Source organism: Bidens hawaiensis, unplaced genomic scaffold, assembly GCF_021521415.1.
Source record: "Bidens hawaiensis isolate Kalapana, Puna unplaced genomic scaffold, B.hawaiensis_p1.1 tig00023835_1, whole genome shotgun sequence".
Lineage (NCBI taxonomy): Eukaryota > Viridiplantae > Streptophyta > Magnoliopsida > Asterales > Asteraceae > Bidens > Bidens hawaiensis.
In genome coordinates, this window is record NW_027505039.1 from 141,936 (window position 1) to 157,359 (window position 15,424).

The following is a 15,424-nucleotide window of genomic DNA, read 5'->3' on the forward strand; positions in this document are numbered from 1 at the left end:
AAGTGAGGGTGTGACACCCTTATTAAAAATGAGACTCGGGAGTTGGTACCACGTCATCCACAAATGAATGTGATCCGTAGCATGTGGTTGTTTAAACATACATTTAGTTCGGATGGTACACTAGACCGCTACAAGGCTCGATTAGTTTGTGACGGTCGTACACAGCAGATTGGTATCGATTGTAGGGAGACGTTTATCCCGGTGGTTAAACCGGCAACCATTCGCACCGTTTTGTCTATTGCTTTATCCCGGTCGTGGCCCGTTCATCAATTAGACGTTACGAACGCTTTCTTACACGGGAAATTGAATGAAAAGGTTTACATGTATCAACCTATGGGGTTCCAGGACACGGAATACCCAAATCACGTGTGTCGCCTTAAAAAGTCTCTTTATGGGTTGAAGCAAGCACCCCGGGCTTGGTATCAACGGTTTACGGATTATGTGTTGACTTTGGGTTTTCGACAGAGTCGGTGTGACAACTCTTTGTTTATCTTAAACTCCGGCAACGATTCGGCTTACCTTTTACTGTATGTAGATGACATTCTTCTCACCACATCCTCAGACAACCTCCGCAACCGACTAATGGCCAATCTGTCGTCCAAGTTTGCCATGAAGGACCTTGGTCACCTCAGCTTCTTCCTTGGCATTTCTGTCACTCGTACAGGTGATACTATGTTCCTTTCCCAAGGTAACTATGCTCGCGAAGTCGTACAACGGGCCGGAATGCAACATTGCAAACCCTTTGCCACACCGGTTGACACCAATGGTAAGTTAAGTTCCATCTCGAGCATACCATTCGATGACCCTTCTCTCTACCGGAGTCTAGACGGTGCACTACAGTACCTCACGTTTACTCGCCCCGACATTAGTTATGCGGTACAGCAAATATGCATGCACATGCATGCTCCCATGACCACCCATTGGGATGCTTTAAAGAGAATTTTGCGGTATATTCAAGGTACACTTAGCCTCGGTCTGACACTTGGAAAGTCCGTAAACCCCTCACTGCTTGCTTACATGGACGCCGATTGGGCCGGGTGTCCGGATACCAGGCGTTCAACGTCGGGTTACTGTGTCTACTTCTGGTTGAATTTGATATCTAGGTCGTCAAAACGCCAACCCACTGTCTCCAGATCTAGTTCCGAGGCAAAATATCGGGTGTAGCGAATGTAGTTTCCGAAATATGTTGGCTTCGAAATCTCTTGATGAAACTTAATCGACCATTGCCTCGGGCCACTCTAGTTTATTGTGACAACGTGAGCGCCATTTACCTATCCGGCTATCCGATACAACATCAACGAACGAAGCATATAGAGCTTGACATTCACTTTGTTCGAGAACAGGTACAGCGGGGTCAAGTTCGGATTCTGCATGTCCCGTCTCCCTTTCAGATTGCGAACATCTTTACCAAGGGCCTCCCGCGCACGCCTTTTGAAGATTTTCGGTCCAGCCTCAGCATCCGTTCTCCTCCTGCTTCGACTGCGGGGGAGTAATAGACATCTATATTTAGTAAATATTGTAATAAATATCTTATATGATTTTAGATGATTCTGTATGATTTGGTTTTGTACCTATATATAGTTGGAATGAGAATGGAGAAGACAACGATTCTATAACAATACTCTTTCAGTACTAGCTTGGATTCAAACTAGTGACCTTCGAAAAGAAGCCTGGTTTTATCTTCATTGTCATAGATGAGTACACCCAATTTTTTTTTTCTTAGCCATATTTTCCAATTACTCTACAATCTACACCCACCCCACCATCAATTGTCACGAATTTATGAAGAGGTTAATGGGGTGTGAGGTGAGGTCCCACTACAGTAAATCCGCGTAGGGTAGAAAATTAAAAACCCTAAATAAATAATATTACGTCATGCCTTTCAAAAAATAAATAAATAATATTACGTCATAAATATGTTACTAACTAAACTATCTAATCAAGTTTCCTAGAAAGATAATTTCAATTGATAATCAGTGACCATTAAACATAGACATGGATGTCATTTATAATGTTGTTAATCTCTAACTATAGATTCATGACATATATATATTTATAATATTGAAAGTACTCAATAACATTCTTCTCATTATTAAACAACATTTAAAATATACCATTACAGAAATGGATTTATTGCATAAACATATTTATTTATTTAAGTAACATGCACCACTATATATATAGTTTAACCAAAATGCCTTTGGTTGTAGCAATCAAGATTGTCACCAGGACTAACTCCCAACATGCTACAATACCTTCTATAAAACCCAATCCTACTCTCCACCCTTGGATTGACCCGGCCCTGACCGCATTCCAAACCACCGTTGATGATGTTTGTGATCACACCATAACCTGGGACACGACAGGCTGCGTTATCAGCAGCTGATGGTGTCCACCTTCTAGTAATAACGTTATGGCTTGATGGTTTGTTTCCCTGTGGAGTCATCCAGTACCATATTGCTGACTGAAACGATAATGTTGCGTCGGTGGCTAAAAGATCCGGGTTGTTGATCAAGTCCCTTCCTATGGCATTTCCAAACTGCCCATAGTTGTCATTGCTGCCAAAATATGTAATTGAGACTTGAGTCAATTCTATTAGAAAATATATAGGTGTTATAAAGATATTATTGTTATCTATGTATAGAACAGAGGAAGGTTGATGTACATTTTAATCTTAACATGAGAACGCATGAAATAATACTAATTTATAAAAAAAAATGAGAACGCAAGAAACAATACCAACTACAATACCAATCTACATAAACAATGATTTATAATAACAAAGAAAAAAACATAAAAATTACAACAAAATAATCAAAATCAAGAACAAAATAATATCAGCAAATACTTATAACAGCAAAAGAAAAAAATCTAATAATAACAACAAAATATAAATCAACAAATACTTATAACGTCTCATAATCGAAAATTAGCTAATACGAATAAAAAATTAACAACAAACACCTATAAAAATAAACCTAATGATAACAGCAAATTGGTTCTAACTGTTTTCATATTAAAAAGAAAATGTATTTGATCTTGTTTCATATAGAACATGTATAAAACACGAATGTAACCCCTATTAGACACACAATCAATATATATACAATACGTACGGTACTTGATTTATCAAAAACGCGCTTATGTACTTACCGAGAGAGTTGTATAGGTCCTCTACCAAAGTAGCTTTGGGGACATGGCCAAGCAGATGAGTCACAATACCTATTTGACTGGTCTTGTTCTCTTACAAAACAATATCCCCATGCATATGGACCATCTGGTGCAGTTGGCCATCCACCTACACATTTTTGGGTAGAAAAGAATAAGTCAACCTTCTTCCTCATGTGTTTATAGATTTAATGATTTATAGAAGAATAGGATTTGGCAAAATGACCAAAATGTCCTTTGAACGGTCAAGGTCAGGAAAATGTCCATTTGACTAACTTATTCTCAAAATGTACGTGAGTACGTCCACCCCTAAACCTCACCGAATCAACGGATTTTAATCATTACTAGATCGATGGGATTTTTAACATCTTGTTAGAATCCAAAAGAAAAAAAATCCTGTCAGAAGCACAAAAAATCCCGCTGGCTTTAACGATGTTTTTAGAAAAGCTATCGACCGACAGTTTTTTTGACGCGTGACATAATCTTGTTGGTTGAAAATCTTGTAAGCTAATGATTAAAAAGTGTGCAGGTTGACGAGATTGAGAGTAAACACGCATTTTGAGAAAAAGCTGGCCCACATGAACATTTTGTTTACCTTGAGTAGTCAAATAGACATTTTGATCATTTTCCCATAATATTTCAAGTATCCTTGCATATAGATGTTCAAATGAAAAGGTTAATTGTTAAAACATCATGAATTACTATAATAGATATAATTAATAATAACTCCAATAACAATTTACATAATAACCAAACAAAGACATTAATCAAACAAACCTGTTGTTTCATGGGAGGTTTGAGCGAAGAAAGCCGCGAGCTCTCTTCTCCGGTCTTCGGCACTTCTTGTAGTGCCGAAACCATTATACGTTCTCGCAGCATTAATAAAAGCAGTGTAAGCGTAAAATCCATTCCCACGACATCTTGGATCGTTACGGTACTTAAGCATTTCGTCAAACACGGATGAAGTAATAATCGAGCCAACGGTATCACTACTTGTTGGTGGATTTGTGGTACTACCAGTGCATTGATACTGGCAGTTATTTGATGGCAAGCAGTGATCCGGAGTGTTTCCACAGAAACCCCACTGGCTACAACAGTTACCGTTGGTACATCGTGCGTTAATTACCGCCTTGTCGGCCGCAGTTTTGAGCGGAAGATGATGATGATAAGAGGAGGAGGAGAAAGGTGAAGAGGAGAAATGTATTCATGGTTTGTGAAATGTGATGATTTATGTGTGAAATTGTATGCGTATTTATAGCCATGCATATGTTGTATATGACTCACTTGTATTGTATACATATACATATTTTTGTAATATTGTAGAATATTGTGACAGATTAATGTTAAAAGGAATCATACATGTAAAATTATTATTGAAGTTAACTTTTTTAGTAGAAAAAGAATAAACTTAGAGTATCCGTAACGCTCGACCTTCATAAAGTAATATAGTAACATCCCATCAGATTTTAAACTTTTCTTAAATACTTTTACCAATTTTCACAACAAACCTTCACAAACTTTATTAAAAAGTTATTTTAATTGTATAACATATATATACTAGTATGGAACCCGCGCGATGCCGCGGCATCGACAATTTACAATGCGATACTCGTTTTTGTCAGTTTATTAATCCTCTCGTGATTTATTATATTGTCTTTTTGTTTGTTTTATTATTCATATAATATGTTACAATGCGATACTCATTTTTGTTTGTTGAAAACAAGCCATCTAAAAAGGGTATGTTGGCTATTTGGAGTCAAACTAAAATATTTATCTAAAATATTTTGATCACAAAGTTTAGAGGGGTTACAACTTTAGCTGCTGTTTATCACAAAGTGAGTAGATCAAATTTTTTATGATCAATGATTTCAAACTAATCATCAAGGGCATTTCAGACAATTTCAAAATTCTCAGACAACATGCTTTGACTGCAGCCTTTTGACTTATAAAGTCAAAAGGCATGGACACACCAATAGATATGAATACACTCAATTGGTATACACACAGACGCTCGCGTGCCACATACATATAATGCATATATATGCACAGTTTGACCAGCATATTGGTATACACACTCATTGTGTTCACCATAAAGTATTCTATCTTTAGGTGGTAACATAAAATATATGCATATATATCTTAACATAAAATACTACTCTACTTTATCTGACACTTATTGCAGTTTTGCCCAGCACAAAAGTATTCTAGAAATAAGCCTCATTGCGTTCACCATGTGTGTTCAATGTTCTTGAACCTTGAGTTTAACTGCATAAAAAACTAATAATATTTATATGTTTTAAAAGAAAAGATTGTCAAAAATCAATATATATAACCATAAATTAGAAATACCTTTGGCCTGAATACACACAGAATTGAGTGCAAGCTCATCAAATTCAGTATTGTTTTCCCCTTTACAGCCCAAGATCGAATATTTCACCGCCGAAAAATTCTATAAGAACATGTCATAGTTCAAGTTTTAGCATTGGTTTTATGTTTATTGGCACGGTTTCAAGCTTTTTGAACAGGGATTTAAACAAGCCAAACCAAAATAGAGCTCAACTCGTTTAGCTTATAAGAGCCTTTGCTCAGCGTGTTTCTAAAGCTCAAGCTCAACTCATTAGGTAGTTTTTCAAGCTAGAGCTCGGTCTCGTTTGACTAACGAGAGCTCGAGCTCTAGTTCTAAAGCTCAAGCTTAGCTCGTTGTATATTTTCAAGCTTGAATTTGGCTCGTTTCACGCACTATTTCAAAACCAAATCAAAACACCAAATTTGGTTTTTGCTAAAGTACAAAACAAAACCGCCATTTTGGTTTTTTCTGTTTTTTTTCATTCAGTTTTCTCAGTTTCGCGCACATCCCTAATATTAATACTTTATATTTAAACTAAAGTACTTTAAAATTTAAAATATCATCAAAACTTATGGTCCAGTGCAGTTTTACATGACCGGCCATAATGGGTTTTGTCAATTCAGAAAGCTTACAAAAACAACCCATTTGCGTTTTAATTTCACGTAAAATAATTTTAAAATATTCTGGATTTTCCCTTTTGAAGCACTTAACTCAAAACCAACCTTTTAAAATATTCCGGAATTACCCTTTTGATCCAACATTGACTCGAACGAAAGTTCAATATTGACCCAAAACTCGTATTTATCCTTAAAAAACGTACTTGTTCAATATTTTTAACTCTCAAAGGGTCAATCTATAAAACTTAATTAACTATTAAAATTGTTACTTTATTGATCTTAAAATGTGTGCACAGGCAAGACAAACATACATGTTATAAAGGTTAGATCTTCTCGTACGGAGATGGCTCGATTAAATTAACGGTTCCTAAGAATTTGGCAAAAATAAAAGCAAGAAAATATTCATAAATTAATAATAATAATAATAATAATAATAGAAAGTGTATACCATCAGGAAGCTCTGTATCTAAAAACCCGCTCGTTTCAACAGTCCAACACCCCTTTGGTACATCCCCCACCTCTAGTTACATGTACAAAAAAAACCTTGGATATTAGTTTCTAATTGACACAATTGATAATACAAACAAAAGTAATCCAAAAATTATAATAAAGACCTACCATGAGGGGCGGGGCTAGGGGTGTTTACACTTTGTAAGCAAATTAAAAATACTTTTATTATGAAACCTCAGCATGCAGACCGCTACAGTAGCTGCTGCACAACCACTAAATGGCCTCTCGGACCACCAGCCTTGAGCCGGTCTGGGCAGTTCCAAAGAGCAATTCAGGTGGCTAATTGAATGAAACATAAATGAACTGAGTATCAAGCTTGATAAGTAGACCCCGGGATCATTTATGAACAAAGCTTATTTTTAGGCTCGATCTGACAATTTTCAACGCAAGACCATGCTTAACCGACCATTCCAATCACATTTTACAAGCGTTCGGAGCCATATGACTACTAATCTCCCTTTCACATTTGTCTGTTAACATAAATAAATATTTTTTATTCTAAAATCTCATATAATTCAGTAAGCCTCATTAAACACTATTACAAAAGTGATCAAAGGTGAGTAAATATAATCTACCTTAACGTATAAACCCCTTTGATTTCATAATGACAATTTGGTCAGATTTGACTAAAAAGTCAACCATCTTAAAAAATTTCCAAGCCGAACCGATTTGGCCAAAGTTGATCAAACTGATTCAATTTATAACATGAATCGGTTTGGACGTATAAAGATTAAAACATCATATTTTAGCTTTTGATTTTGCCATTATGCTTTAACTGTCTGTCTTACTTCAAAAGTTTAAAAATTGAACATTTTTTATATATGATCGATGGCCAATTTTTTTATTTGACTACTGACAAGAATTACGTAATGCTACAATTATATATTATGCAAAACATGGAATTTAAAAAAGAGATTTATTAACCTCTCATCATTAACACGCAACAACACAAACCACATATGTACCTGAAGGTGCAGTTTCATCCTCATCATTTTGGACCTAAACAACAATATCATTAGAAAAGCATGTACTTTATTTACAAATACTTGACAGCAACAAAAAGTTTAAATATTTATAAAAAATTGTTAACTACATAAATGACATTTGTAGAAATCATATAAGTTTCAAAGTCTAAAGGCTCACATGATCTAAGGATTTTACATACAAGACAAAACATATTCACTTTTAAAAAAACAAACAGTACATATAGGCTTGTACACAAACACAAACATGTTTGTGTTCCTTCGTTTGTATAACTTTAACCGAACAAACGATAGAAAATGAAAAATTAAACGAACATGATTTTTTTGTAATTAGGGTTTGGTCAATATACAAAAGTTGTTACCGTTTATGAGAAGGGTATAATGGTAAAATCTCTGGTCCTCGTTTTAATTACGGACCGAAGCTTCTTAAACCATTTTAACAAACCTCAATTTAGTTCGGGTAACAACTAACAATGGGCCATTTAATAAAAAGGTCGATTTTGTAACGTGTCAAAACGTGTTCGGTCAAGACGGCTTCAGATCAAAACGGGCAACTTTTAAAATAGGTTAATTTGTTTACGGGTCAGAATGTGTTCGGTTAAGACTGTTTCATGTCAAAACGGGCCACTTTTCAATAAAGGTCAATTTAGTTCAGGTCAAAACAGAATTGGGTCAGACCGGGCCATTTTTAACAAAAGGTCATGTGGTTCGTGTCAGACAGTACCATTTTTTAAAAAAAATGGTCGATTTGTTTGGGAAAGAACAGGTTTTGACCAAAATAAGTACTAATCAAAACGGGCCGAATAAAATACATAATTAATGAAACTTCCATGAATTGGATCCTGATTTGTGTTTTCGAACAACTAATCTTAATTAATAATAAGTTAAATGAATCTGAATCTTTACCTGTCACAGAGGGCTATATTGGGGAAGAAAGCTACCGATAGTTTTCCCATATACCTCACAAGTGGAAAAGTGAATGAGCCGCTTGTTATTCTCCGAACAATATTTGACCTGACAGACGAAGATGACACTAACGATCTATAAAACGTCATAGAATACTTCATATAATCAAAAATAAAAAACAGTATAATAGTTTATAATACATAAAAACGTCAAATTAAAGCTATAAAAACGTAAATCGTACCACAGGGAGCGCATCGATGAAATTGCTGTAAATTGTGTCAAGAGGACGAGTATTGTAATCCGCCGGTATGCAGATCGCAGCTAGATTAACAGTCTAAACATAAAGTCATAAACAGATAAAATAAATCAAATAGTATACTAATAGTGAACAATCTTAAACATGAACAGAAAACAAAATAAATCAAATGCTAGATTAACACAGTCTAAACACCAACAAAAAACAAAATAAATCAAATGCTACAATAATAGTTAAAACTCTAAACATAAACAGAAATTAAAATAATTAAAAGCTAGATTAACAATCTAAACACTAACAGTTAACTAAACAAATCAGATGATAGATTAACAGTCTAAACACTTGTCAGAAAACAAAATAAATCAAATGCTAGATTAACAGTCTAAACATGAACAAAAAACACAATAGGCCAAATGCTGGATTAACAGCAGAAACACAAATTTTTACTTTTAAGTCAAACAGACTGATTATCTGTTTAAACACTAATACAAATTGCCAGAAGCTTTCATAAAAGAACACCTAATATGAAAGTCAAGCTTGTTTTTCAAAACAGACAAAAGAACACCAAAATTGACATAGTTTAAAGACTTTCAAAAAATGTTAATACCTGTAATACAACAATAAATTGCAACAGACATGAACAAAGAGTGGTGTCACTTTTGGCACATATCGTGCTTTAATGCAATTTTGAAAAGTCAAATGTTCACCTGAAGTCAAATTGTCATTGGTGAAAAACTGAGCTTTTCATGGTGAGAAATAATGTGATTCTTTAGCTTGTATTCATGATCAAATCTAGGATATGATAATATTCTTGAGAATGAGTTTTCATGTAAATTGAAATCCAATGAGAATGCCTGCATTATTATTGTCATACAGGAATCATAGATTATAAGATTAGTTAAATTTAAGCATTTTTGCATTCCTAATTAATATTAGATATAGTAATATAAACTTAAAGATACAGTAAGTAATATAGCATGCTGCCAGAGAGTATGGAGTGAAAGTTATGAGTTACCACAACCTTCAAAACGCCCGTATGAATAAGAAAATGCCTCGAGCTATCCAGAAATTTCTACAAGATAAGCAAATGAATTTTGATGGTATCTTAAACACCTAAATTTCAACAGACATGACATGACATGGAGTGCTGATAACCGATTAGCAAATAGATGGAACTTCTGCTGTGGTATTTTGAATTTCCTTAGACCTCTTCAAGTCCCGCTCAGTTTTAAAGCTTTGATGGGTTGTAACATACATTTTCAACATCTTATCTATAGAAATGTGTGTGAGAGATGGTAGCCCCACTTCTTTTGTCACGTGTCATCTGTGTTCAAGTTCTTTCCATAGACTTCCCTTCCTCTCTTGGTCCGTCTTTCACACATCACAAACCTTAGCATTGTGGGTGCTCTTATAGTAAAGAGATGGAGCCATCTTTTGATATTATTTAGTCATTTTCTGTAGGATAAACTTATAATAAAGAGATGGAGCCAGATGAATTTGAATCCCTTGGAGTCGAGAACTACTTGTTCACAAAACATTTAGAAACTTATACATTGATGAACAATGATGGATGTACGTGAGACAAAGTTATTTTGTTTTATAATATATACACATATAGTATCATATTCTTGTACAATACAAATTAATAAGATTATATACGTTACTTATAAAAAAAATTTATGTTTAGTATATATATTTACAAGCTATATGGGTGCAGTCAATGGACCCCGCCTGAAGACCCCCCACGATAAAATCTGGTTGAGATCACTCTGGCATTAATTTGATGACATATATAATTATATTTATCATGTTGAAAGTAATCAATATATTGACTAAACTTAGAAACTAGAGAACTATTATATAACATTCTTCTCATTTATTAAACAACATATAAAATATACCATTACAGAAATGGATTTATGCATAAACATATTTACTTATTTAAGTAACACCACCAATATTTAGTTACCAAAAGGGCTTTGGTTATAGCAATCAAGATTGTCTCCAGGACTAACTCCCAACATGCTACAATACCTTCTGTAAAACCCGATTCTATCTTCCACCTTATCGTTCCGACCCTGGTTACATTCTAGACCACCGTTGATGATGTTTGTGATCACTCCATAGCCCGGCACACGGCCAGCTAACGTGTCATCAGCTGATGGTGTCCAGCTTCCTGTGATAACGGCATGGCTTGATGGTTTCTTACCCTGTGGAGTCGTCCAGTACCATGTTGCTGACCGAAAAGATAATGTTGCGTCGGTAGCTAAAAGATCAGGATTGTTGATCAAGTCCTTATTGACCGACATTCCAAACATTGCATAATTGTAGTTGCTGTCAAATATCAAAATGTTGGATGTTATACAGTTGGAAAATATGTTGTTCTCATAGATCCCTTAAGCATTAAAATTTAACCTTTCAATCTAACTACATTTAGAAAAAAAAAAGAAAAAGAAAAAAACAATATGACAAATGTGAAGTTTTTACTACATCTAGAGTAATAGGTGAATATATAATGTTAAAATTTAACTAGTTTTATAGCGGGGTTTTCTCTTGTTATTTTACAACTCTAAATTTTGATCTAATATATGTTTTCTTCTCGTATCTAACCTATTCAATATACGGGTTGGGTTCAGTTTGAGCTTTTCAGTAACATAAATTGTGTTTGTGCGGATTCACTTGCTAATTAATTAGCCTGTTTAATTAAACAAGTCAACCTACCAATATGGTTTGAGTGACAGGTGCGACTGTTAACCCGCTTATGACTTGCTTCCAAGTAACATGTTTACAATTTAATCATATTGGAGGAACTTACTGAGATAGTTGGATAGGACCTCTTCCATAATAGCTTTGAGGACATGGCAAGCTAGGTGAGTCACAATACTTATTTGACTGGTCTTTTTCTCTAATAAAACAATATCCCCATGCATATGGTCCATCTGGTGCAGTTGGCCATCCACCTACACATATCAATATATATTTCATCACATGCATTCATATAAAACATCAACCCAACCACCACCATCTATCTAAAAGAAAAATAATAATAACTTGAGACATGCTATAGCTATACCACATCCATTTAAATTTACACCATCAAACGGCCGTCCACAAAACACTCATACAACCGTTTTGACTAAAAAGTCAAACTTTAAAAACTACCGATCAAAACAGTCGTTTGAACAATATTCAAATGACCATTCTAAAAATAGGAAGTCAAACTTTGAAAAATATTAGATGTCCAAAGGTGCGTATATAGCTGATTGCTTAAAATCAATTAATAAATAAAAATAATGATAAGTCAAGGCATGCTATAGCAACACCACCTCCATCAGAATTGTACACCATCAATCGGCCGTCCACAAAACACTCAGACGGCTGTTTTGACTAAAAAAACTTCGAAAAATACGGGTGCTGTTAAACATACCCCTCCCTTCATTTTTAAACGTACCCCCTCCTTCAAGTTTTGCATTAATACGATTTAAACCTTTTTGTTTTTCCTTTGCCATTTGTTATCTTTTGTTATCATTATTATTTTAAAAAGTTTTTTTTTATTCTTTAAATAGTTTTTGTTCCTTTCTTTTTTTTTCATATTATAAAACTTTTTTTTTGTTTTTTTAATGACGAAAAAAATTGTTTATGTAAAAACATATTTTTATCTAAAAAGAAAAAACAGTTTTATAAATGTTTTAATACTTTTGAGTATGTTTTTTTAATAACTTTTAGAGATACCTTACATTTTTTTTAGTAATTTTCTAATGTGACAATAATCTTATACGCCCGAACCTAACAAAATATATTCAAAGGATTTTTCTGGTCGGGCGGGAGACATATATAATAATATTAAAATATACAAATTGTTTTATCGTTTTTATGAAGAGAAAAATAATATTATTACGATAAAGAATAATAAGCGTAAAAAAAGAGAAGATAAAAAAATGTTTTACAAAATATAATCAATATAACTATTATGATAAGCTTTACAAAAAAAATATTAGATGGTAGTAATATATTGAAAGTCTAGAAGGGGAGGGGTATGACAAGTACACGAGAAAGGTACGTTTAGTCTAACCCAAAAATACTGTTCGAAAACGGCCATTCGAACAATATCCAATATCCAGATGGTTATTGATCTTGCTATATGTAGGGAGTCCATAGTCAAACTTTGAAAACTATTATATATTAATTAATCAAAGTATATAGCGCGCTTACTGCTAAAAATATACCTGTTGTTTCATGGGAGGTCTGAGCTAAGAAAGCCGCAAGCTCTCTCTTCCTGTCAACATCACTTCCGGTTGTCCCGAATCCATTATACATCCTTGCAGCATCAACGAAAGCGGTGTAAGTGTAAAATCCATTTGCAGGGCATCTGGGATCGTTTCGGTACTTGAGCATTTCGTCAAACACGGATGATGTAATGATGGAGCCAACATCACCACCAGTTGACTGAGGTGTAGCAGATGATGATAAGAGGAAGAGAATTGTCAAGAGGAGAAACATTTTCATGGTTTGTTACTTGTGAAATGGGCTACATATGATATATAGAAATATGAAACATCTTTTGTTACTAGTGTGAGATTGATGTGTGAAATTTGGTGTATTTATAGCCATATAAATATACATATTTGTTTCTTTAGAGTTTAGACCTTATCATATCTTTTACTAATTATTTCATATTTTTGTAATGCAGAATATAACATGATACAGAAAACTTTCACATAATTTGGTATCATACTGAATATCTAAATTACTAAACCAATCTCTTTCTGTAATTAGAATAAAAAAAAGTGAAATGTCGTTCGAAAGGGAAAAAAAAACAAAAAAGTGAAATACGCTTCATCACGTCACTGTATGTTACATAGATAGTGAGACTTTTTTTCATTTTGGAGCCTAATGTTTTCACTACCATATTAATTAAACTGATGTTTAAATTGAAGTCATTGTCTAGTAGCAACAAGAAGTTGTTAACCTCTTAAATAATTAGATGACATAAATTTATAATGTTGAAAAGTATTAAAAAAACGAAAAGACATGCTATATACATATTGACTGAACTTGAAAATGAAGAACCATAACATTCTTCTCATTTATTAAACAACATTTAAAATACCATTACAAAAATGGATTTATTGCATAAATTATTCATTTATTCAAGTAACACAAGACCAATAATTTTAAGCAAATGGCCTTTGGTTGTAGCAATCAAGATTGGTTCCAGGATCAACTCCCAAAATGCTACAATACCTTCTATAAAATCCAGTTCTATCCTCCACCTTATCGTTCCGACCCTTACCACATTCTAAACCACCATTGATGATGTTGGTGATCACACCATAGCCCGAGACACGACCAGCTGCATTGTCAGCAGCTGATGGTGTCCACCTTCTAGTAATAACATCATGGCTTGATGGTTTGTTACCCTGTGGTGTCATCCAGTACCATATTGCCGATCGAAAAGATAAGGTCGCGTCGGTGGCTAAAAGATCAGGGTTGTTGATCAAATCCCTGTTGACTGATCTTCCAAACAAACCATAATTGTAGTTGCTGTCATAATGTTGGATGTTATATTAGTAATAAAGCTCAAATATATAGTTAATAATTTGCTTTGTATAGACTAGTTATGCGGAAAGTTAATGTACAAATTAAATTAACGTGTTAACTGTTAGAATCAAGTAGTGTAATTATGTAATTACATCGTAGTGTACTTACGCTATGTTGTAATTACACTACATTATAATTACACTATGTTAATATATAATTATACTGCTTGATTGTCGCAGTTAACACGTTAATATAGTTTGTATTTGATTCAAACCGAACTAGTTATATAATATAATTATATAATTATATAACTATACAAGGAACTTACTGAGATAGTTGTATAGGTCCTCTACCAAAGTAGCTTTGGGGACATGGCCAGTCAGTGGAGTCACAATACCTATTTGACTGGTCTTGTTCTCTAACAAAACAATATCCCCATGCAAATCTACCATCTGGTGCAGTATCCCATCCACCTACACATCATAAGGTTTAATATTTTTTGTTGTGTGCGTACGAATAATATTTTTGTGTATTGAATAACTGATCGAAAAACAAATATTCGATCTATTTATCTCAAAAAAAAGTTACAATAATAATAAGTTAACCAAGTAATAATAATAATAGTAATAATAATATTCAAACTATAGATAGAATAATGACTAACAAACAAACCTGTCGTTTCATGGGATGTCTGAGCTAAGAAAGCCGCGAGCTCTCTTTTCCTGTCATCATTACTTCCAGTTGTCCCGAATCCATTATACGCCTTTGCAGCATTAATGAAAGCGGTATAAGTGTAAAATCCATTTGCTTTGCATCTAGGGTCGTTTCGGTACTTAAGCATTTGATCAAACACGGATGAAGTAATAATCGAGCCAACATCACCACCACTAGTCGACGGAGGATTAGTAGTACCAGTGCATTGATACTGGCAGTTATTAGACGGTAAGCAATGAGCCGGAGTGTTACCACAGTACCCGTACTGGCTACAACAGTTACCACTTGAACATGGTGTGTTACCGCCTTGTCGGCCGCAGTTTTGAGCCGAAGCAGATGATGATAAGAGGAAGAGAAAGGTTAAGAGGAGATATGTATTCAT

At 34.2% G+C, this 15,424-nt stretch overlaps 2 protein-coding genes and 1 pseudogene across 3 annotated transcripts; all 3 read right to left on the minus strand.

Annotated features, from left to right (window-relative positions):
• Positions 1-2,083: 2,083 nt before the first annotated feature.
• On the minus strand, positions 2,084-4,391 carry LOC143610090 (endochitinase B-like; annotated as a pseudogene). Its single transcript, XR_013149526.1, has 3 exons — positions 3,946-4,391; positions 3,154-3,298; positions 2,084-2,558 (listed from the first exon to the last, which is right to left on the minus strand). The product of XR_013149526.1 is annotated as an endochitinase B-like (transcript).
• Positions 4,392-10,650: 6,259 nt separating this feature from the next.
• LOC143610093 (endochitinase-like) lies at positions 10,651-13,293 on the minus strand. The gene is made up of 3 exons (XM_077084667.1): positions 13,014-13,293; positions 11,603-11,747; positions 10,651-11,121 (listed from the first exon to the last, which is right to left on the minus strand). Exons 1-3 carry the CDS (start codon positions 13,291-13,293, stop codon positions 10,749-10,751), a joined length of 798 nt encoding a protein of 265 aa, XP_076940782.1. The 3' UTR covers positions 10,651-10,748.
• Positions 13,294-13,953: 660 nt separating this feature from the next.
• Positions 13,954-15,424, minus strand: LOC143610091 (endochitinase-like). Its single transcript, XM_077084665.1, has 3 exons — positions 15,001-15,424; positions 14,657-14,801; positions 13,954-14,331 (listed from the first exon to the last, which is right to left on the minus strand). The coding sequence occupies exons 1-3, from the start codon at positions 15,422-15,424 to the stop codon at positions 13,962-13,964; spliced, it is 939 nt and encodes a 312-aa protein (XP_076940780.1). The 3' UTR covers positions 13,954-13,961.